This window comes from Uloborus diversus, chromosome 5, assembly GCF_026930045.1.
Source record: "Uloborus diversus isolate 005 chromosome 5, Udiv.v.3.1, whole genome shotgun sequence".
NCBI classification, from domain to species: Eukaryota; Metazoa; Arthropoda; class Arachnida; order Araneae; family Uloboridae; genus Uloborus; species Uloborus diversus.
The window spans coordinates 92,159,474-92,184,971 of NC_072735.1; the positions used below are offsets into that span (position 1 = coordinate 92,159,474).

The following is a 25,498-nucleotide window of genomic DNA, read 5'->3' on the forward strand; positions in this document are numbered from 1 at the left end:
TGCTTCTCACTGCCTCATATGCAGTGATGTTCCCATCAATTTTTCAGAGGGTGTACTCACAGTAATACATTACGCACAATATGTGTATGCTATCATATACATAATATATGTCATAATATGAAAATTTCTGAAGCTTGAGGGTCTACGCTATGTGTCTAAAAATGTTTGAGAGTACACGGCGTATATATAGCATAACCATATGGGAACATCACTGCTCATATGTCCACAAGCCGCAAGCAAGTCCGTTTTGCTATTGTCGTAGGCGAGCACATCAGGGTTTCGTTTTTCTTATCTGCTCCTCAGTTAAGATACTCACAGTTCAACTGACGGTACACCTTATTTCCTTAAAATATTCAGTAATCGTCACTAATCTTATCTATCACTCGGAGCAGTGATAAAGATTCTCACCGTAAGATCGAAGGCTTGAAAAAGGCCTCTTTGGCTTTTCCTCATGTTGATTAAACAGTGTTGAATACTTTTAGTTGAAAAAAAAGGCGTTTACCATTTATCTGCAACCAGCTAATAGGTAAGAGGAAGTACTATTTTACAAAATAGCTTAAAATTAGGAGATCTTTTTGACATTTGCATTACTTACTCGTTCATAATATGCAAAGAAAACACTTTTATTGCTCTGACGCAGAGATTTTTAAGCTCTCTACAAAGCTGATTTTACGCATTAAAAATCAGAACCAATAAATTGAGTCAATACTCGAAAACTTTGTCAAACATTTTCTCAAGCTTTGTACTTTGAATAAAAACTTAATTTTGTGGAAAACGAAAAAACGAAGCAATTTTTAATTCTTAGATATTATATTCGAGGGTTTTGTCAAAACACAAAATGACTAACATTCTAAATGTTAAAATTCAAAATAGTGGGCATCTATTCTTGCCCTGCCATCTACCTTTTCATCCGAAGGCAGTTAGAACTGATCACTATTATTGTCTTTACTGTTTTGATATATTTTCTCTTCCATATTGATTGGCACTCTTTTAGAAATTGTCAAGGAATATTTTCGCGCATTGACAAAAATCCCTAGCTATATTTGTGTTCTGACATACTTTGAGAACTTGGTAAGTAAAATACTGCATTTTATATGAAACTTTGCATGCAAGTTTATTTTTTTCTTTCTCTTTCAGACTATGTGCAAACACAAATCAGGTGGAATGAGCAAGCCATCGGGGACCACAACCCAGAGTGGTGGTGGTCTTGCCGAGCGGACATCTAGTCGCAACTGCCCGCAGGATGGAACAACCAGCTCTCAGGTACCTGCTCCTACCTACCGCTCGCAAACGATAGGTCCTGATTCGGAAACCCCGACTACCTGCAGTGATTCTTGCGATGAGAACAGCGAGACCGAGGGATCTCTGCAAAGCTACACCATTGCCAATGCACTGGAGTCAGTGGAGTCGGACGAAGAGGACACCGAACAGTCCCCGATGCTGTACTGCACAGCATTCGACGAACCGCGACGTTTCGACCCTTATTCGTGTGCTGCAAACTGTGATATCGCGATGTATAATAAGCTCGATTTACAAAACGCTCTTCAGAAGCCTGTATCTTACATACCAGTACCATACCGGAGTGCCGGTGCAATGGCATGTTCCACTTACTTCAATGGCTGCAGAAACGAATACGAATTTTCCGAATCTGCAAAATCGAAAAGGAAGTGGCTTCTCAATCAAAAGTGCAAGAGTGCAGACGGTGCTTGTGTTGCCTCTGTTTCGAACCCCGCTGCTGCTCAGTATATGAGAGAACACGCCACGAACGATGCATTCGAAAGACAATGGCCCGACGATGCAGAACCGGTGGCTGGACCATCGGGACTGCAGAACCTGGACTGGGAAGTGGGCGAATTCCGCGGTCGGAGTTACAGCCTCACGCCCACTATCCACTTGGAATCGGAAGCATTCGAGCCCCAGACGACGGAAGTGCCCCCAAAGCCGGTCGACGATGCGTACCGAGTGTCCATTCCCGTTTCACCTTCAGCTGCTCAGCTCAGCATAGCGAGCAGTTACGGAGAGAACGGGTCCCCCATTTGCAAGATTTGCCATATGACTGCCAGAGAGAATGATCCCCTCATATCCCCTTGTAGATGTTCTGGAACGATGCAGTACATTCACTGCGGTTGCCTCATGGTGAGTACGCATACTGTTTATTTACTTAATCTTTTGACGACACTTTCTATCCGCCGCAACTTATTGCAAATCTCGAGAGTAAAACTCGACTTAGGTGAGGTTCTCTCCTTTCCAACTCGAGGGTTATTCATAACGAGCAACACGAAAATAACTTATATACTTATCGAAAGATATCGATATTTAGCGTTCGATTATAATGTAGTCAATTATATGTAACAAATCCCAATCCAATAAGAAGTGTATATTGTAGTAACATTTTGCGCTTTTTTTCCCCCGAACAGACGTTGCCGCCTAATGTTTTTTAATACATTTATCTGACAAACAGAAGCGAAGTCTTGTAGGCCAATAAAAAAAAGGAATTGGTACAAAATACATCTGACTGTTTAGTTTAGAGATACTGTTTTATTATTTCTATGCAAAAAATGCCATTGAAAATTAATTGTTTGCAATAAAGAGGGAGCACAATACAGAAACACATTGGCGTCGTTAAATAAAATTTTTTAGGGGGTGGGGGGACCAACTTGAACGCTACTAATTTCAAATGGCTTGGTGATAAAAAAAAAATGCCAATTTTCCTGTTGCGATTTTTTCTAAGATATTTGAATGAAGCGTTAATGCAAGACAACATAATTTTATTGGTTTTCGAGTATTTTCAGCTTAGTTAAATAATATTGACTCAGACAGAATGGGAGGGGAGATCCGGGGTTTCTCCCCCGTAAATTTTCCGAAATCAAATTATTGTTTTATGAACGCAGTTTTAGACGATATTCAGTGACGTTTGGGAAAAGAGATTCGGAGACCCTCTCCGGAATTTTTCGAAATCGAAGTTTTAAAAGCACGATTGTATTACATGTTTGGGAACAAACAATTTTTTGAAATTGAAGTTCCGAAAAAGTTGAAATTAGATGACTTTTGATGGTGTTGGGAAAAGGAGTTCAAAAGCTTCTTCCCCAATTTGTTTTCAAAAGTGGAGGTTTGAACACAAGGTTTCAGACGCCGTTTGGTGTGGTTCAGATTCAGGAGATCTCTGGAATACAGTATAACCCCGGTTTAACGATTGTCAAGGAACTGAAAAAAGAAGTTATCGTTAAATCTAGGAGCATAGATATTCAAAATGCAGTCAAATCTGGTCCAGTGAAATGTATCATTAATCTGAGGGAATTGTTAAATCAGGTATCGTTGAATCGAAGTTATACTGTATTTTTAAAGTTGAGACTCTGAAAACTAAAGTTAAGACTAATTTTGAGAAAGAGGAGTTGGTGTTTCTCCGGGATTACGGTATGGGCAGAGCGTACTACACTACTCCTGGCCCTTTACTCCTAAAAGCTTTTCGAGATTGAAATTCTAAATACGTAATTGTAGGCTATCGTTGCTGATGTTAGGGGAATGAATGGAATTTAGATACTCTTCCTAGCTTTCAAAATAAAAAATTTCAAAAACACAATTTTAGGCTACCTCTGATAAAGTAAACTGAAGGGATAAGGCTTGAGGAGAGTCTTTTTCTTTCATAAAATCATTTCACTGCTTTGTTTTTCTGTATAGAAATTCTCAATTTCATGCCAGATATTTTATTTGTTTGAAATAGATCTGCGGCAACAGTAAAAACTTTTAACACTTTCGACTAGTGTAATATTTTACTCTGAGTCTTAAGGTCTATTTTCTTTCACTTTATTTTAAGTATAATGCCTTCTGAATCTCTTATTAAAGTTTTGTTTTACTTTTTTTCTCTTACATTCTGGCACTTAGGACTTTTGGTATAATCATTCGTTTCAACATTTTAAATCCATTTCGCTATATTTCATATATTTTTTTTTCTACTTAACACAAATTTTGGTCTTCCAGATAAGGTAATTTAATAATGCAGATTCTCGACGTTCCTAAATAATATTTTAAGATTACATTCAGAAAGAAAAAAGGTACTTTTTGTTTCACTTTTGTTGTATTTGCTCATTTATCATCTACTTGTTGATTTTTAAAACTGCAAAGGTTTTCCTTTTCTATATCATTAAAATAAAATTGGAGGACCAACTAAAAAAAGGAAGAGGTGGTCTTCTGCTGTTGCAAGAGTTTAGTAGAATCCAAGAAAAGTTTCTTAGGGATCTTAAGCGTCTTCTAACCTCAACATAATGTATATATAAATCTGAAATTTCTGTCCTTCCATCGCAAATCTCGGAAAAAATAAAATGATTTTTATTGATCTACTCAGTAAGATGTAACCTCAGCATTTGTACAATCTCATTTTGAATATTCGGTTAAATGAATTTTCTTTCTCTTTGAAGCCCCTGCTTTAGGCTTGAACTATGTTCATTCGTCTTGCGAGCAGCCCCGTCATTTAGGGCTCCTAGTTTTGAGAAAATAATGTATTTATGTAAGTGGGCGTGGTTCTCGCTTTTATTTTGGTACAATTTACCTTGAGTACATACCCTTTGCCCCCCCCCCCCTCCCTAAAAATTCGAAGTGACGTACCTGCTTTTGAGTAAGTGTAGACTTCTAATTATAATTAGCAGCGTTTCAGCAGCAGTTCTTTGCTTCTAAGCTTTCGTTATATACAGTTACTTTCCTTTTTTGCTAGTGAAGTTCATTTTGTTTGAATAATGTAATAATTAAACATTTCACAATTGCATTTTACATGATAAATTAGGTGTTATACAACTGTGCATTATCGTCCTTTTTTGGAATTTAAGCAGCAATAAGTTCCCCTAAAATAATGGATTTTATCTTAACAAGTTCCACCTTTTGTGGGGGTCCGGCTCTCAATTATTGAGGGGGTCCGGACTCCTCGGAGCCCCCCCCCCCCCACCCGGCCGCCAACGCCTATACAGAAACATAATCTTTTATGCAAGTTGTTAGCATACCTGTGGGAGAGAGTTCAAAATCGACTGAAGCAGTGCGTCAAAAATAACGGACGCCATCTGACACAATCTTTAAAACTGGGTAAACAAACTTTCATTGTTGTTCTTTATGGGGGTTTAAAGAATGAAATTTGAATTTCTACATGGATTGTTTTTATTGAATAATTAAATAAGCAAGTTGCTCTGCGCCATTCTGTAGATTAGGATACCAGCTTTCCGAATATCACTGAAATTGAACTACCCATAAGAACCTATCAAAAGTTTCCAATCCAGAACAAGTCCTTATTCACACTATTGCTCACGGTGCATACACTTTGCTTGAAAGCATGGCTTCAACAGATCTCCATTATCCTATATCAACGTGTGGTGCATCCATAATCCTGGAGGATAGTCTTCAGTATCTCCCATAGACCCACCCACTAATTCGCACAATAAACCCATAAGAACCTATCAAAAGTTTCTATTCCAGAACAAACCCTTATTTGCGCTATTGCTCACTCTGCATACACCTTGCTTCAAAGTAGGCTTCAACATATGTCTATTATCGTGTGGTGCATCCATAGTCCTGGATGATAGTCTTCAATATCTCCCATGGTCACACTAATAAAGCGTTTATATTTTTCAAAAACTTGCAATTCTATTTTGGGTGTTACCCCCCCCCCCTCCGCAGACGGTTACACCCGGGTAGCGACGTCACTGATATGTATATATATATATATATATATATATATATATATATATAGATAGATAGATAGATAGATAGATAGATAGATAGACAGATAGATCTTTACTAATAGTAAAGCTGATAGTCTCTCTGTCTGGATATCTGGATCTCTGTGACGCGCACAGCGCCTAGACCATTCGGCATAAAATTTGGCACAAAGTTAGTTTGTAGCATGGGGGTGTGCACTTCGAAGCGATTTTTCAAAAATTCGATTTTGTTCTTTTTATTCCAATTTTAAGAAAATTTTACCGAGCAAATTATCACATCGTGGGAGAGTAAATTACGAAATTATCATAACGTGGAACCGTAACATTGGCGAGCAAATGAACATACAAGGATGAAAATCTTCCGCGGATCCGCGATTTTCCGCTTTTTGTATTTTTTTTTTTTTTTTCACTTCTCGGCCGCCGAGCATTTTCAAGCGATCGATCGCGATCGCGTTCTTCCCGTCAGGACTTTTGCTGTCTCACGTGTTCTTTCTAAGATAGAGAGAAGAAATGAACTTCGTTTCGTGGGTGGGGAGGAAAAAGGCTCGAGAATGACGTAGAAAGTGTCAGCGTTTAGGCATTTCGAAATCCGATTGCATCCGCTTCCATAACACTCGCTCATTTTTGTCACTATGCCATCCTATCACTTAAACCTTTATAACTTTTTGTAGACTATTATTTTCAACCCTTCTCGTATGTATTTTATTTTTTGCTGAAAACTTGTACGCTCATTGTTTTTCCACGCCCATTTCACAGCCACTTTCTAGCGCTCGCGCAAATACCCCTTCACCTCTCTTCTGCCCCGACCTTCCAATCAGGATTCTTGCTGAGGCAAACGTTTTTTCTTGAGTAGAAAGAAGTAAGGAACTTTTTGCTGTTGGTGAAGAGGGTGAAATAGGCGTGGAGGGGGGAATGCTGGAGAGTGACGGTGGGTGCAATCGTTAGATGTAGCTTTTGAAATCCGATTGCATCCGCTTCTGTAACACTCTCTCATTTTTATCTGCTATGCCATTCTACTGCTTAAACATTAATACCTTTTTGTAGACTAATATTTTCAAGCTTTCTTATACTTTATTTATTTATTTTATGAAGACTGCCACTCCCATCCAAAAATGTTTATCGTATTCCATCCGAGTTAATTTAAGCCAACATCATTCTTCAAATCTAGTTTTAATACTTAGGCTTACCAAAGATCTTAATAAATTCAAATTAATTTTAATTATACTGTGCTATTTTACTATGACAGACATGCAAATATAGGAAATTAAAGATGCTTATATTCTCAAACCATGACATAGTGTTTAAAACTTTTTTATCAATTTAAAAATCATTTTTATGCTAGTGCTTAAAATGACCACCAAAGCTCAAAAAGTTTTAGATTGGGTTTGGCTTTTTTAATGATTTTTGTAGAATATACCCAGCTGCTCCACAAAATTTCAAAATGCTCCTTAAATTGTTTCCCCAAGGTTAGCCACACTAATAATGTCATTTTGTAATTATGGTGTCCAATCATTCAGCTTGTATTAAGTGTTTAATTATATGGAAGTTTTATAGCATTAGATGTCGCGTTATAAAGTTTTAATTTCACCTGATTTGTGGGCTATGGGAAATTGAAAGTGGTAACTGAAATTGATATATCTGTTAAAATCTTAAATAAATGTCAACTTATTTTATTTATTCATTTGTTAGCATTTGTACTAGTAAAAAAAAATTATCTATCAACATTTAAAAAACAGTACAGTATCAATATAGTTTCGCGTAATATATATATATATATATATATATATATATATATATATATATATATATATATATATATATATATATATATATATATATATATATATATATATATATTCAAATTTTAAGTCTCCAATTTTTCCTCTTTTTTGACTTCGGATTGTCAAAAAAGAGGCAACCTGGCGAGAAATTCATAATCCATTATTTGTAAATATACAGGCGAACCAAATGACGTTTTAATTTTCAACTACGGGAAAAGCCATGCGGGTACCACTAGTATATATATATATATATATATATATATATATATATATATATATATATATATATATATATATATATATATATATATATATATATATATATAGGATTAATTGTTAGTTGCATATGGTACATAGAGAGCAAAAAACTTACGTGGGACGAAATATGGCGCCTTTACCCTATGGCTCCTTTTACCAGAAAAATTTAAGAGTACTCCTGTGCACGCAATATGATCCAGAAAAAATTTCTTGAAGAAAGTGTGCCCAGAAAAAGAAATTGAAAGTGTGACTTCCGTAAAATTAGTCGGAAACCGATTCCAGTGCTACATATTCAATCATAAAGATATGCACTTTAGTAATTTATGACATACACAAGTTGAGAATGGGAGTTAATATATTTAGAAAATGTAAAATGTACGGATTCGGAAAAAACTCGTATATCTTTGCAAGAGATTAATATGTAGGATAACGTTTCAAAAAAAAAAAAAAAAGCACAAAATTTAGAGATAAGTTTTGAATGTAATGCGATCAAAGTAAAAAGTAAAAAACAATTATTTTTCAACCTAATTTCACTTTTCAAACAGTGTAAAATGTTAAGCCTTCTGTTTGTTCTTGATTCACAGCTAAAATGCCATTTCATTCAAAAATTTCGGAAAGGGCACTCCTCTATTTTTTTCAGTTTTCAGCAATTTCATTGCCATTATTTTAAATTTACAAAAAATATATTTTTTTCTATACACTCTACTGGATTTTGCACGTCTAGACTCTAGAGATTAGCCTTCCAACTGAAATAAATAACCAATAAATGAAGAATCCTTAGTTGTGTTTGTGTTACATTGCCTGTCTCACATTTAACAGTTGTGAGTTTGGTGCGGTTTTTTCCCTTTAAATTCAAGGAAATGTTATTTATAGTTAGAAAGAAACATCTTTTCACATGAATGTAATTTTGCATTTTGGTCGTAATGTCGCAATTCATTCTTCTTTTTTTTTTCCAGAGGTGGTTGGAAGTTTGCCATAAACGAGGTCGCAGACCGGCAAGTTGTGAACTATGCCAATATCAGTATCACTGGCACAAGAAATTTAAAGTAAGTTACTTTTATTAATTAGGAATCGCATTTTCTAAATGAGACCGAAATACACTTAGGTAATGACTTATTCGACGGCAGAGAGCGGGATGCATTTTTATCAAAGTTCCTGTCATTTTAGTAGTATTTAAAGCATCTGTTCTTAAGGAAAAAAATCTTAAGGAAAATCTTAAGAGTTTTTGCATGGAAAAGTCTAATTAGGGTTCGTAAATGCTCAAGTAGCCGAAATAAATAATATTTTAAACTGATTGCTAAAATTATTTTTCTAAATTTTTCTTAAGATTTCTGATCAGGGGCGGAAAACAAAAGCTAAAGAGAAAATACCGTCAAATGAAAACAGGCGAAAAAAAAAAAAATCATTTGTTACCAAAATTGAGGAAAAAACTTTTTTAAAACAACAAAACTTATTTATTTTTTTTATTTGAATCAGTTTTTAAGGGAGGGGGAGGGGGGCGGCTTAGACCGGGTTTTGTTGGTTTGAATAATAACATTTTAAGAACATTCTCACATGTTGTCCAGAAGGTTTTATACAAGCAAGAGCTATTTAATGTTACTCACGTTTTAGTCATTTTATTTTTGAGAATTAAATAAATGCGCATTTTTTTTTTTAAATTTAATCGGCTCTTAAATATAGCTTTCTATAAGGAAATATTAGTTTGAAAAATTTAAATGGGTGCTTCTAGGTCAAAAGGCAATTTTTAAACAGTGATAAAAAATAAAGAAGGAAAATTTAAAAAATAAAAAATAAAAATTTAAAAAACTTTAGAAATTTATTTTATTTTATTTATTTATTTATTTTTTGAGCTAGATTGTGAATAAGGTGTTTTCGGAAGGCAGTAGTAGTCAGAAGTCACACAGAATCAAAAAACTCTAGTTTCGTTTAATTAGTAATATTTAGAAAAATGAGAGAATTATCACCTAGTGTGGCATAAAAACGTGATCTCCCATGCATAAAATTCTATGACCAGGTCTTGTGGGTGAAATGCTTTGATTTGCTTTTATTGCTGGTTTGATCTGGTTTCACTGTTACAAATCAAATTTTATTCATATTTGGCATCCCAGATACAGTTCTGATGGAGTGATTCCAGATTGCAGAGGCAGAGCTGCCAATTTGCACGATTTAAGAAAAAAAAAAAAAAAAAAAAACCCTCAAAACGCCTCCTTCCCCCAAAAAAATTCAATGGCGCAGTCTGCGCCATGACTCCCCTAAGGGTGCATTCGGAAACAAGGATCGGTCGCCTCGGTGCCACCGCAAGCGTTCGGAAACGCTTGCGGTCGAACCGGTGACGTCACTTAACCGCGTTCGGAAACGCTGCGGTCGTTCTTTGGCGGTTGACTTGGTAGCAACCTGTCGTACCGCAGTCTGGAAGCGAATAGCAAGGTCACATACGTCACAAAGTCTGTGTTGGCCAATCCGGTCGTGTTTCATGTTTTGATCGTAACGCACGTGACTTTCCCTATTACGAAAGTTATGCTTTGATTGGAGCGTCGTTTGCTGCTGAACTAGAACTACCGCGGTGTAACCACGAGCGTTCGGAAACACAGCTGTTCTACAGTAAAACCTGTAAAGTTGACCACCTGTCTATGTTGACCAATTTTGTCAGGAACGGAATTAGTCCTATCTTGTATAATGAAGGAAAACCTCTGTAACTTGACCACCTTTCTATCTTGACCACCTGTCTATCTTGACCACTAAAGTACCCCAAATTTGGTTTGGAGTATTGTAAAAAAGCCTTTGTAAGTTGACCGCTTGGTTTATTTCTTAAAACTTAATTTAGCAAATTATTTTATTTCATTATTATTTTTTTATAGCTTTCCAAGAATATTTTTGATACCAGACCAGCATTTAACCAACTAAATAAAACAGCAGCTTAACTAAACTTCCTTGTAAGTTTAACCACATTGGTAAACTAAAAAGAACCCTTTTACTCTCCAAACTTGCTTTTCTTTTGTTGTTCTATTTGAGATTACCTTTTGTACTCTCTGTTCAATGAAAACATGTGTCAGTAGAAAAGTACAAAGCATTTTTTTCCAGTTGCAATGTTTTGTGGCAACACCGGAATTGTGCTAGAGTAAAATTTACTTGCATTGCAGTATTACTGGTGCAAGGGATTAAGAAATAGGACATTTTCATTTTCAACTGCCTTTTAGAGCTATGAGAGTCCAGCTTGTTGCTCTTTGTGTTATAGTTTTACATAAAATGGCTTCAAAAAGAAAGTTAGTTGAACTTGAGATTGATAAAAAGTATGAAATATTAAAATTAATTTAAAAGGGTGAAATCCAAAGAAAATTAGCTGACACATATGGAATTTCCAAAACTAGTGTCTAATAAGTGTGCAAACTTCAATAAGGAGTTATTTTATTGAAAAGTAGATCATCGTGGTTATAAATGTATTAAATGTATATGAGAAAAAAAAAATAGGCGAAAAATTTGTTATTTTTGATTAACTATGAATTTTTAGGAACTATTAATATCAAATAACTTTTTATAAACAATGATTGTTTTTTTTTTTGGATCAATTTACTGAAATTTTAAATTTACATGACCCATTATAAGTCATTCTGAGAAAATAACCTCTAAAAATATTTGAATAACAGTTTAAGTTATTGTTTCAAAGTAATGTTAAACAATGAAAGTGAGTTGAACGGAAAGAGTAAGTGTCAATTGGTCAAAAAATGAATACATGGTGCAAGAAATGACAAAAAAAAAAAAAAAATCATTATCACTTTATAAGTTGACCACCTGTCTAAGTTGACCACCAAAGTACTGCACCGCAAGTGGTCCACTTACACAGGTTTCACTGTACCAGGCTTCCTAGAGAAATTCCAAATACGTCATAACCACACGGGTCTAACCACGCGGTGTAACCGGTGGATCGTTTCCGAACGCAGCCTATGTAGGCACCCGTGGTATCATTGAAGTTTTTTGCAGCATGGTGGGAAAATCCTGCAAACGGACAGTTGTTAGTTAGCAATGTAAATTTTCCCATCAACTATGAAATGTTTGAGCCGAAAATGTGACGGGTAATTCTTCTATCCAATTAATTATGATGTTGTTCTACTACTGTTTGGGATCTAGGTGCAAGTGCAACCGGCCTCTCAGTACTACCAACAGGATAAGACAAGATTTCAGCTATGCCTGTTGTATTTGCATCACATGCGGCTTTCATGGAAAGATTTCGGTTGAATGGCCTCAAAATTGTCACTAGAAATGTCTTATTAATTAATTCAATGTCTAAATTACAATTTGTTGAAGGCAGCTTCACAATTAGCAAACGAGAGGAATTTTATTTGTTTAGGTAAATGTCTTAATGGATAAGTCAGTGATGATGCATTAAAGATAAATACTATAAATATTTTTTTTTTTAAATTCCTCTACATTTTAGGTCGAGTACATGGATAATAGCGCTAGTTTTCTTTGAACATTTTGAGATTTTGTTTTGAATTACATAACCTACACATGATTCTGTCTTTTCAAATATGGCGTTTTGGCTATTTACATGCAAATTGTATTTCCGCAAACGTTTCAAGCACGCAATTAAGCAATCACGACACTCAGAAGAGACTTTCTCCATGAATTGTTACAGCATCGAAATATGTTGCTACTTCCTGAAGGACTAATGTTTGGTCTAATGTTCTGGGAGATTTATTTGGCGCTGATTTAATACAGAATGATATTGATTGATTTGATACGTTTCTTGATGTGTTTATATAGTTTGAATTGTACTTTGCATCGTCAATAACTATGGTCCGATCGCGTCAACTTGGCAATCATCTGTAACGTAAGCACAAACAAGTCCATTACCTTAAAATCAGCCGGGAAGGAAGGTCGTTTGCCATATTTATGAGTGCACCGATAGTTTGGCGGTATGCATGTGTTTTTAACAAGTTTTAGAAAAGATAAAATTCTACTTCTGTCATATTGGATTATAACAAAAACTATTCGTTACAATGAGAAAAAAGAGGGCTAGTTATTTTTAAGAACGGACGCTTCTAAAATAAGACTTGGCAAGTAGCATCATCTGACAGCCAGACTATTCGTGCTGGTAAACGTTGAAAAGATCGAGAGTGCATAGAGGTTCGAATTATACATTATAGAGTTTCGAAGGCTCTAGGAGATTTTATATATATTTGGTATTGAGGATTTACAGAGGATTCACAGCTATTTATAGTTTACTATCCGGTGAAGTCAGTGTTTATTTCAGACCTTTTGCTCCTAGGGGGGGGGGGAGGGGGCGCATATTTAAGCGGGCGGGGCACGGAAAGAGTTTGGAAGGAGTCAAGAGGTATTAAAGGAGTGGGACACGTACATACCCCCACACCCTCTCCAGGATATACATTCAAAATTACCCATTCTGAATAATTTTCAACTTCAAACAAAGGAACACAAACATAAGCATATAGATTACAACTCACCAAAGATAACTCATCAAAGCTCACCATTCCCTCCTCCTCCATACAATGACTGTTATCCAGGATAGTTATGATTTCCAACTAGACTAAAGCATGAGTGCACACCGAGTACATGTCCTAAGATCCCGAACCGAGCCACACCAACAAGACCGCACCAATCCTTTCTTTGTCTGAGTTTACAACTAAATAGATACCATAGTTCCAAACACCCTATTCCTATCACAACAGCAATAAACAGACAACAGCGGGGGAAATATTCACTCCTTCTTGTTTATTAAGCGTCGGACATATTCGCATTATAAACATTTCCCCTTATTATAAGCATTTCGCCTTTTTTTCATTCAAAAAATAAATATTAATAATAATAATAATTAAACTTCTTACGGTAGTGTTAAGCGAATTTTCTCCGGGGGTGGGAGGCAGTTGGCATCCTCCAAAAGGGCAGTGTCCCCCTCCCCCCTCCTTCGGAGAGATGCGTGAAAGAAACCCTAAGTGAAGTCGCTTGGTACTTTCAATTTCTCGCCAAGTCTTTAAATTTGGTCACAGCTAAAAACTTCGGCAGACTTTAAGACCTTATAACTCGATAATTGTTAGGCGCGAGGGCGAATGACTTCTGCATCAAAGAATGTCTCATTGCGCTCTTTCGATTGCTACCTTCTTCAATGCTTTTTATTATTACACCATTCGCGCGGTTCCCGTCGTGGCTTATTCTTTAGATTAAAGCTGCAACATCTCAAGACTGATTTTTTTTTCTCTTTTTTTTCAATTCGTTATTGGTCATGATGATTTTAAAGATTACTAACATAGACACAATTTTAATACTAATAATGTGTGTGGTTGTGACCAAGATAAGGAGAATCTATAATACATGTGGTTTCGATGTAGTCTTATAGGATCTCTGAGAGAAACCCTTGAGCACGTTCTGAGGAAGCTGTCTTTTTTCTGGTCCCTTGTTCCATCTGCTCCAGTTCAGAGCATTAAGACTATTAATCTTTTAAAAAGTTTTGTTCATTCTACTGTTTGACTTTGACTGTGCTGCCCGCCTTGTCTAGTGGTCAGAGGAGTCTGACTGCGATGAGGTGGTCCCGGGTTCAAATCCCGGCTCGAGCATGGATGTACTTTCTCTCTTCTGTCCTTGTCTTTCCTTTGTGTGAATGTGTTGATATGCAGTGAATGGTTGCCTACCCTATAAACGGGTCCCTATGGCATGTGTGTACTGTGGAAGTAGGACTTCACACCAAATTACGGTACAGTTGGAAAAGTGAAGTAAAGCACCCCCAAATTGCCAGCCTAGCTGGCACAAGGCAACAACTTTCACTGCTTTTTTTTCGTTTCAAATGTTTTGTTTGTCCATGGTGTTCAATTCATTCTGTGTTTTTTGTTTTCTTGTGTTTTTTACTTTCTGATTCTATGTGATACTCCGTGGTGCATAGGGAGTTACTTCATGCGTCTAATAATAATATAAAAAAGAGATGGCTGAGGAACCTCTTTTTGTCCTTTCAGATTCGACACTGGCAGATGCCGCAGTGCTCCAGAAAGGACAAGATTCTGCATCTCCTCTTCTTCCTGTCTGTGCTGCTGATGATCACATGCGCCTCCATCACAGTGCTCTGCTTCAAGCAGGACAAGGGCACCAAAATGGACCCGGACCGCACCGAACTGACCCACTCCGAGATAGTGACCCTCGTGTGCGGGGTGCTCTTCTTCTTCGCCTTCTTCGTCGCCATGTACGTAGAAGTCAAGTCGCACAACACCCTCTACCAGCTCCTAGTCAAGTTCATCCACATCAACCAGCAGTGGTACATCGACGAGTACGAGAAGAAGGAAACCTCCCCGGTGGCGGTTTGACATTAGTGGCTCGAGAGCGGACACTTCGGCTCTCGGAACTTTTTTGACTTTTTTTGAGAGATTGTATCTCTGCATCCCCAGGCTCATCTGTCATCGTTAAGATTTCATATTTATGCTAGGCTGTACAGATCTGACATCCACCTATAAGTTCAGTATTTTCTCTTACTACTTTTTAAGAAATCTTTATGATAAATAAAAATAAATTGTCATTTCTATATAAATTCGTAATGTCTTCATCAGCTGCAGCATCATGATACAGTACATGCAAGTAAATTGAAACTTCTCTGTAAGCGTCACCCACCGATCTATTTATTGAAAACTGGTCCTTATGCTAGGAGGCCCTTGAATAGAAGGGACACAAAAACTGAGAAGCAATGCTTAAATGTGCAGTCTATCGGGGCCGTATACAGGCCCCCTCCCCCTCCCGAAAAGTTCGATTTGACATTTAAATGCCCGTATATTTAAAAATTTCCAAAACATATTGTTCTAACACTCAAATGTCTTTCATATGTATATTAATTGCATAAAACGCTTTCATAATAGATAACCCGACGGCTTGAACATTAGCACAAATAGCGCAAAGCTACACATGAAAGTTTTTAACTCCCGTCCCCCCCGAAATTATTTTCTGGTTACGGCCCTGTAGCCTATGAAAATCTTTTTGTTGGTTTGAAAGCCATAATTTAATAAGTTAAAGCTAGAAAATTTCTAATGCGAAAATTGTGTTTCAATATCGATTAGTTTTAAAAAATGGAATTAGTAAAATATTTTTTCAACTTTCAAATATGTATTCCTCACAGCTGTTACAGGTGTGGTAGGAGTTAACCTGCTTCCTTTCTAAGCCCAATTTTATTTGAACAAGAGTCAAGAGAAATCTCCAAATAAACTCCATAAAGGGTCAATCAAAGTGCGAAGAATACCTCTGCACAAAGACGATTGCTCTTTATTCTGTTACTTTTTTCAGGCTGGTCTTTTTTGCTATGATATAGTCGTTTGGATTGAACTTGCAATCTTTCAGTTCAGGAATCCAATACACTTGTTTCAGGTTTTAAACTAATAAAAACAATTTTTTCAAGTGGAAAATAAAAATGGTTTTTATAACAGGAAACTAATAACATAGGGATAAAATTACCATGTCTATGATGAAAATTTTCGTTCCTAAAAATATTAGCCCTTAATAGTGGTGAACTTTAAGAGAAGTTTCACTAATTCTTTTCTTCCAAATGCAGGAGTTAAGAACAGTATTACCTTCATCAAATTGAATCATTATTTTACATTAAAAATAATAACAGTTTAGAAATTTACATAGCATTTTAGCATGGTTTCAATTTATAACTCACTAGCATTCCCGTACCCGGCATTGCTCGGGTAATGGAATTAGCAGGGGTTAACAGTGCTTGGTGCACCTAGTTTCGAAAATCCCCTATAGTAATTACTTATTACCTGTAACTTTTTCTAATTTTGGGAGGATCCCGGGACCCCTGGACTCCTTACATATATGCCCTTGTCCTTAACCGATCTTTAACTGTTATTAACGATCCTTTTATAGTATTGATTACACTGTAAAAAAAATTCGGAAACGTTTCTGAGTATATCGTGCAGCTGCGGTTCATGAAATTTTCAAAAACGTTTCTGAGTATTTCGGAATCCTCTTTCTGTAATGTCCAGAAACGTGTCTGAGTATTTCGGAATCCTCTTTCTATAATTTTCAGAAATGTTTCTGAGTATTTTGGAATCCTCTTTCTGTAATTTTCAGAAACGTTTCTGAGTATTTCGGAATCCTCTTTCCGTAATTTCCAGAAATGTTTCTGAGTATTCTGTGCAGCTGTGGTTCATGAAAGTTTCGAAAACGTTTCCGAGTATTTCGGAATTCTCCAAACAATTTTCAAAAACGTTTCTGAGAATTTCGGAATCTTTTTTCCGTGATTTTTTCTAAAAAATAATTTTTTACTATAGTATTGCATGCCATATCAGTTTCAATTCTTTCATATCTAAGAGCAATGAAACAAGCAATTTTAGAATCATTCGTGGATTTTTTTTTCTGAATTTCTAATGACAAATAGCATGGTTAACAGCATAACATATGCACAGTTATAAATTTTTGAAAATTTATGAAATAATATAGTAGTTTCATTCATAATCACAAAATCGTCGGGGGAGGGAAGGGGAGTACTTTCTCAAAAGTGGGATTGTTTGTTAAACAATATAAACTTCAGTTTTTCTCTCAATATTTTCAAGACAAAATTATCAACATATTGTATTTTTAATACAGAACTTAAAAACACATCTTGTATCAAACTTGATAGCTTTTATTTTCGGATAAAATTTGACAGAACTTACCTACACTTTGCGTTCCGAAATTCGTTCACGTCAAGTCAATTTCTTTGACGAACAAAGTGTACCGAAAAGTACCAACAGAGAAATTGATGAATTTAAATATGACACCTAAGTCCCCCTGCTGGAACCATTCGGGTTTATTCTTCTGTTCTTGCCCTTTTCCAGTTTATCACAAATATAGATACTTAATCAAAATAGGTTACTGATTTTATTTTTAGAGTGTGCGCAAAATGCATTATATATTTTATTTATTAAAACATTGAACTCTATTACATGATTATTCCATTTCATATATACGAGGTTCTCCCCCCACACCATAAGAGTGATGGTGCACCCATAAAATGATATAAAGCGCCCCCCACCTTAAAAAAAGCAACCCCTTGAAAATGTCAATGGCACAGTCTCTCACCATATGTGCATTGCATATTAATAACATAGTATTTAAAAACTGATCACTTTTAAAACGATGACATGAAATAATATTACTTTTTATTTCAGCATGTAAATGCAGCTGTTCCATTTTTGCCACTGACTCATTCCTCCTGACTGTCCTACATTAAACTAGTATATCCACGAAGGAAATGTTATTTTCGGAACTAATGTCAAGGAATTTTTTTATTGTTAACCACATTTAACAAAATGAATAAGCTGACGAATTAATTTCACAACTATGTTCTTACTAATAGATAACATGGTCATTTTCTAATGGTATAAATATTTTTAAATGAATGAATAAATTATAATTAAAAAAATAAATTATACCGGCACATTTTTTGTGAAGCGTATTACAATACTAGAAAATATTTGCATTACCATATTTCTAATGAATTAAACAATTGATTTTTTTTTCTTTTTGAACCAAAATGTATGTACATCCAAGTATTTCGAAATAACTTTTCTGTGATTGCTTCTCAAATATAAATCTTACTTCTTTTGCGTAATTAATCAGTTTCAGTTGGTTACAACAAATATTACACCGCGCACATAGGTATATGTAGGATAACTTTAAATTAATTCGATAAACCCAAAAACAGTTACAATTGGAGCCTCATCAAATGCAAATCAACAAAAATATAAATGTATATAACAATATGTTTTAAAATATTCATTAATACTTACAAGTGAACATGAGCGGAAGAAAATCTAAGTACCTCCATTACAGCTGAATAAGTAATCCAAAGGGTTTCGTTTCATTAAGTATAAACACGGGTGTTGAAACTATTCACGCTTGAACACACAATATATATCTAATTATGGTCGCATTGGAAATTGTAAAGAAGCAAATGGTTATTAACTAACTTAATAGCTGCGTACATCGTCTAAAAAATCAAGGGCAGTCCAAAATGCAAAGGCGTAAAATTAGTTTCGACACATTTTACTATTCTCTAGACATGAAATAACAAGCAAACAGTTGCTGACTGCAGCAACCATAGATAAGAAAAAAAGAAGTTCTCGTTATTTCCGACTCATTGGCGCCTGGTTGGAAGGATGAAATAGGTTTCGAAGCGTTGCGTCATCACTTCCTCTTCTAGATATCTTGAAATAACAAAAAGCTTTCTGAATATTGAGGAGTTCGCTATTGGATGAAGGATTCCTACTATTTCGGAAACGTTTCCGATATATCTAGAAACGTTTCCGAAATTTGTTACAGTGTATCTTTGCAAACACAGGTCATCCACATTTTATTGTTATACCTATGTTTAAGCTAGAACTTCTTTGTATACAACATTTTTATTTTTTTTCTGGTGCTAAAATTATTAAACTGCTTGATGAACTGGCTTTGAAGCAAGCTACATAACATTGGTCGTGTGAAAAAAAGTCTTCTCTTAAATCGATCCCCGCCACTTTTAATGTCTGTCCTTGTGACTTATTAACGGTTATTGCAAAGCAAACTTTAACAGGAAACTGCACTCTTCTAAATTCAAAAGGATAGTCCGCCTGTGATGATGTTCTTAAAAACTTCGTTTCTAGTTTTGAAAAAATAAAAGCATAAGACAGAAACATTATGATTTGACTTGAGAAAAGCCTAGAAGAATCACGTGAGAAACAAAAACGATATCAAATTTATAGTTCGCTATCGACCAAAAGTTGAGATGAAGTACTGAATAATGATTTGAATGGAGGAAAGCCTTCGAAAATAAGGGATTTGAATTTCAATGACAGGTTTTTAATTTCGCAGACATTAAGGGGTTTTAATTAATTTCTCCCGAACTAATTGAGATTTCGAAAAATCCTTTCTTAGTGGTTACTTTTGTAATCATGCGGACATGCCTGCCAAATTTCAAGTCTGAAGCTTCAGCGGTTTCGGCTGTGCGTTGATATATATATATATATATATATATATTGGGTTGTTCGGAAAGTAATTTCGCTTTTTTTTTCGATTGGATTTCATTGAATTTTGTAACACCAAAATTCACACTTACGCCGTATAAACGTTACATATCTTGAAAGCTTATGTCGCAAGGTTTGCTTGTAAAAGTGACCATTTTAATCTACGCAGTATTTTTTGATTGGAATATGAAGAGTGAAAGCAGAATTTTCAGCGTATTCTAATTTTCGCTATCGAAGAGGTAAAACTTCTGTTCAAGAAATTTAAAAAAAAAAAAAAAAAAAAAAGGCCGATGTACACGAGGAGAAGGCGTACTGACAGTACACCAGTACTGTTCACAAAAATTTTATTCGGCAATTTAGATGTTGAAAAGACACTTTGTTCTGGAAAGTCAGTTGAAGCTAATAAAGACACAATGAAGAAAATGATTGTTGCAAAACGGTGAATAACAACACCAGTAATCGATAAAAGATTATTATTATTATTATTTTAATTGAACAGTTTATGACTATTTGAAAGGCATAGGCCATGAAGTACTGTCGGGAAAAAAACGAAATTACTTTCCGAACAACCCAATATATATATATCTTACTACTATTATATATGCGAAAGTTTGTCTGTTTGGATGTATGGATGTATGTATGGATGTTTGTTACTCTTTCACGCAAAAACTACTGAATGGATTTTGATGAAACTTTACAATAATATAGCTTATGCATCAGAATAACACATAGGGTAGTTTTCGTCCCATTATGGGGGGCAAAACCCCCTTAGGGGGGCAATAAAACACAATTTTCGTATAAATTCTCTAATATGGGGATGAAAAAATACTTGCACATATTAATATTATATGTCCATCGAAAGCTCTGATTTTTCTGCTGAAGATGGCACCTCTTCGAAATTTCTAAGTAGAATAAAAAACGAGTTATGAGCTTTTTAGTTCCATGTTCGAAGGCTTTCCTTAACTCAATACAATATTTAGTGTATCATCTCAACTCCCTGTCGATAGCGACTATTGTATTGTTGACTATCTTAGCTTTTCGTGACTGTTCAAGGCTTTTCTCAAGTCAAATCTTGAAGTAAGATTTTTGCACAAGATTGGCAAATAGCACAAGGATTTGACTGATTTTTTTTCCATTTTAATGCAACTTTGAGGCAATTAATGTTTTTTTTATTTATTTATTTGTTTTGACTGGGTATTTAATCAATCAGCTGGAATCTAGCCAAACGTTTTTTGTGGAATCATTTCAATAGCTAAGGCATTTGGCATTTTTTTCAACTGTCGCTGATTTTGAAGCTAAAGATTACGCAATACTGTGTTTCTCGGTTTTCACCATGTAACCAAATGTCGCCATTTCTTTAATATTTCTTTTTTTTAATTTGTTAACACGTAAAATAATTCGCCAACTAATTCGCAAATTCATAATCAGCGCAAAAACTTCCATTACTTTGTCTTTGCACACAATTTCAAACAATTGCCAAATTTTTACTGTTTATTAGAAACATTTCGGGTAGCATCGTTGTTGACCCTATTTTGGGACGATTTCTACGAAAATGTTCTTAAAATTAGAATAGAAAAAAGAACAAAATCGAATTTTCGAAAAATCGCTTCAAAGTTCACACCCCCATGCTAAAAACTAACTTTTTGCCGAATTTCATGAAAATTGAGCTAACGGTCTAGGCGCTATGCGCGTCACAAACATCCCGACAGATATCCGGACAGATATCTGAACAGAGATCCAGAGATTCAGCATTATTATTAGCAAAGAAAAGATGATAAAAAACCAGTTATAAGCTTTTTAGTTCCGTGTTCGAAGGCTTTCATCAATCCAATTCAGTGTTTAGTGTATCATCTCAACTCCCACTCTATAGCTTATTGCGTACACCATTTTTGTTTTTGTCTGATTGTTCAAGGCTTTTCTCAAGTCAAATTATAAACGAACGTTTTACCACGAGATGGCCAAATTATAATTGGATTGGCAAACTCCAAATTTAAAATTGATTTTTAATAGCCAGATACAATGTAACACTTCTCAGGAGAATAAGACCGTTTTATTTTTGTCCTATTAGTATGCGGCTGTAATTTTAATTAAATAGGCAGGTATTGCAGTTTTTAATTTTAAAAGCGCTGAGAATTATGCCGCGAAAGCGTAACTCTAATCTTTCGCAAAGCTCTAATAAAGCTCGGGCTATGAAAGTAGCTAGGATTATCGAGACGAATCCAGAAGCCGAGCTACGAAGACTTGAACAAGCGGAGCGTCAAGAAGCTCACAGAGCTGCTGAGACACTGAAAGAGTCTCAAGCTCGGTGTAGACAGCATGCTGTATATTTGGCTTCTCAACGGGCTTCTGAGACACCAGAGCAGTCCCAAGATCGGCGTCAACAGAATGCTGAATATCTGGCATACCAACGGGCTGCTGAAACACCAGAGCAGTCCCAAGATCGGCGTCGACAGCATGCTGAGCATCTGGCATCCCTACGGGCTTCTGAGACACCGGAGCAGTCCCAAGATCGGCGTCGACAGCATGCTGAATATCTGGCATCCCAACGGGCTGCTGAAACACCAGAGCAGTCCCAAGATCGGCATCGACAGCGTGCTGAGCATCTGGCATTCCTACGGGCTTCTGAGACACCAGAGCAGTCCCAAGATCGGCGTCGACAGCATGCTGAATATCTGGCATCCCAACGGGCTGATGAGACACCAGAGCAGTCCCAAGATCGGCGTCGACAGCGTGCTGAACATCTGGCATCCTTACGGGCTTCTGAGACACCCGAACAATCGCAAGCTCGGCGTCTTCAGCAGGCGATTTACAGGACGTCTCAAAGAGCTACAGAAACCGTTGAAGCAGCTGAATCTCGCAGACGCGCTGTTGCCGAAAGGGCACTACAGCGACGTCTAATATTCACGAGAAACACGTGGGGCGCATTCGATAAAGCTGCATTTGAGTACGACGAGACTCTTGATTACGAAAACCACAAGCTTATAAAAATAGAAGCGATGAATAAAGAATGCAGATTTTGCGGTGCTCTTAAATGGAGTGAGGAAGCTATAGGTATGTGTTGTTCGGGAGGAAAAGTAGCCCTTCCTTCAACAGACGAACCAGTTGAACCTCTTAAAGAACTTTTCTCTAATGAAACAGATGAGTCTCGACGTTTTCTAAAAAACATTAGGAGATACAATGCATGTTTCCATATGACATCTTTTGGGGCTGATAACATTGTTTCGATGCCAGGATTTTGCCCGACTTTCACAATCCAAGGCCAAGTTTACCACACAATTGGCTCTTTGCTTCCTGCTACCAATACGCAACCAAAATTTTTGCAAGTTTATTTCATGGGCGATGAGGAAGCACAAGTTAATAGGCGTTCTGAGTACATACAAGGTGTGGAAAGAAACACGGTTCAAAAAATACAACAAGTTCTACATGATCACAACATTTTAGTGCATGAATTTCAAATGGCTAAAGATAGAGTGACTAGCGGTAATTACAAGGTTGTGATACACCCAGATCGTGTACCACGTGGTGAACACGAAAGACGGTTCAATGCCCCGACCACAAATGAAATAGCTGCCGTAGTAGTTAGTAGTGAACAAACTGCGTCTCGGGACATCGTCATTCAAGCTCATGATGGCGGGCTAACTAGAATTCCAGACACTCATAGATTTTATGATGCTCTGGAGTACCCGATAATTTTTTGGAGAGGACAAGAGGGATACAGTTTTGATATTCCTCAGACAAACCCTGTTACAAAACAACCCATATCAAACAAAAAAGTGTCCTGCAAAGACTTTTATGCGTATCATATGATGATACGCCGCAATAATTTTAATTATTGCTTCGATGTAGACTTCTCCTTCATCAGTTTTTGGTGGACATGTACGTAAAAATGGAGAGCGAGCGCTTAAGGTTTATTGCCTTGAGCCAAACGAAACTGCGAGCAGAAAATTATATACATTTACAAGACGCGATAAGGAATGATGCGAATTTAGATCCAAATAACTTGGGTCAAATAGTAATTCTCCCGTCATCATTTGTAAATAGCCCGAGATATCTTCATGAATACACGCAGGATGCGTTCACATACGTGCGTAACTACGGGAGGCCTGATCTGTTTATTACAATGACATGTAATCCTGCCTGGCCAGAAATCACTAGAGAGCTCATTTCAGGTCAAAATTCATCGGACAGACATGACTTAACAGCCAGAGTATTTAAAATAAAAGTTCAGAAATTAATTGCTCTACTTACAAAAGGTAAAATTTTTGGTGACATGAAGTGCTTCATGTACTCGATCGAGTGGCAAAAGAGAGGTTTGCCGCACGTGCACTTACTGCTGTGGTTGGTGGAAAAATTACGCCCCAACCAAATCGACGAGGTCATAAGTGCGGAGATACCAAACCCAGAAACTGATCGAAAGCTCTATGATACTGTGACTAAAAATATGATTCACGGTCCCTGTGGTGCGCTAAATCTGTCATCACCATGTATGAAGGAAGGAAAATGTACCAAAAAGTATCCAAAGCCGCTTTTAAAAGATACTCAAACCAACGACAAAGGATATCCTTTGTACAGACGTAGAGCACCAGAAGATGGCGGCCGTACTATAACTCGAAACACCCGATGTGGAATACAGGAAATATTGGTTGACAATAGCTGGATTGTTCCATATTCTCCTCTTCTCTCTAAAAGTTTTAATTGTCATATAAATGTAGAGTTCTGCAATACGGTACAGGCGATAAAATATATTTGCAAATATATAAACAAAGGGAGCGATCAGGCTATTTGTAACATCCGACAGCAAGGAAATGTTAATATTGACACGAGAGATGAGGTGCAAACATTTCGAGCCGGTCGTTATGTGAGTAGCAACGAAGCAGCATGGCGGATCTTGGGTTTGCCTCTGCATGAGAGACACCCAACAGTCACTCATCTTGCGGTACATCTGCCCAATGGCGAGCGGATTTACTTCCCAGAAAGCAACTTAAGGGAGAGAATGGCTGCACCACCTAAGACGACGTTAACAGCATTTTTCCTGCTTTGCCAAAATGACACATTTGCAAAAACATTACTTTATGCTGACGTACCCCGCTACTATACATGGAACGTGTCCTTGAAAGAATGGAAACGTCGTTTAAAAGGAACACCAGTCGACGGCTGGCCAGGTGTGAAGGCAGGAGATGCTCTTGGGCGCATTTACACAGTGCATGTTAGTAACTTCGAATGCTACTGTTTGCGGATGCTGCTGGATGTAATACAGGGTCCCACTAACTTCTCGGATCTAAAAACAGTTAACGGCCAAGAACTTGAAACTTTCCGACAAGCGTGTGAGAAGTTGGGGTTGTTGGAAGATGATAACCAGTGGGATGCCACAATGGAAGAGGCCGTGCTGTTTCGCTCTCCTTCGCAAATAAGAGAACTATTTGCAATATTGATATGCACTTGCGGTTTATCCAATCCTCTTCAACTATGGGATAAGTATAAAAATGCGTTATCAGAAGATATCTTGCACAGATTTGAAAGGATGGATGAAGTCAACAATGATCTATGTTGGAATGAAGCACTGAAACTTATAGAGGACAAAATAATAACGATTTGCGGAAAGAAATTGTCAGACTTCGGTATGCCCACTCCACAGCGTCGAGGAGAGCTTTCGACCGATTTGATCAAAGAGCTAAGCTACGATACCGCTTTATTAAATGCTCAGGTCAGCGAAACTGAGCCAAGCCTGCTACCGGAGCAAAAAGGCATTTATAACAAAATATTTCAACGAGTTGCGCTTGGTGAA

At 36.6% G+C, this 25,498-nt stretch overlaps 2 protein-coding genes across 2 annotated transcripts in view; one reads left to right on the plus strand and one right to left on the minus strand.

Moving 5' to 3' along the window:
• LOC129223345 (uncharacterized) overlaps nucleotides 1–15,254 on the plus strand; it is a 29,423-nt gene extending 14,169 nt beyond the window's left edge. Inside the window, exons 2-4 of the mRNA XM_054857915.1 lie at nucleotides 1,138–2,136; nucleotides 8,695–8,784; nucleotides 14,701–15,254. Coding sequence (XP_054713890.1) covers nucleotides 1,141–2,136; nucleotides 8,695–8,784; nucleotides 14,701–15,045 — 1,431 coding nt within the window. The 5' untranslated portion in view covers nucleotides 1,138–1,140 and the 3' untranslated portion in view covers nucleotides 15,046–15,254. The remainder of the gene's footprint in view (nucleotides 1–1,137; nucleotides 2,137–8,694; nucleotides 8,785–14,700) is intronic.
• The window catches only part of LOC129223346 (guanine nucleotide-binding protein G(q) subunit alpha), a 200,617-nt gene that overhangs the window by 145,973 nt on the left and 29,146 nt on the right, over nucleotides 1–25,498 (minus strand). The gene's annotated exons all lie outside the window — the stretch shown is intronic.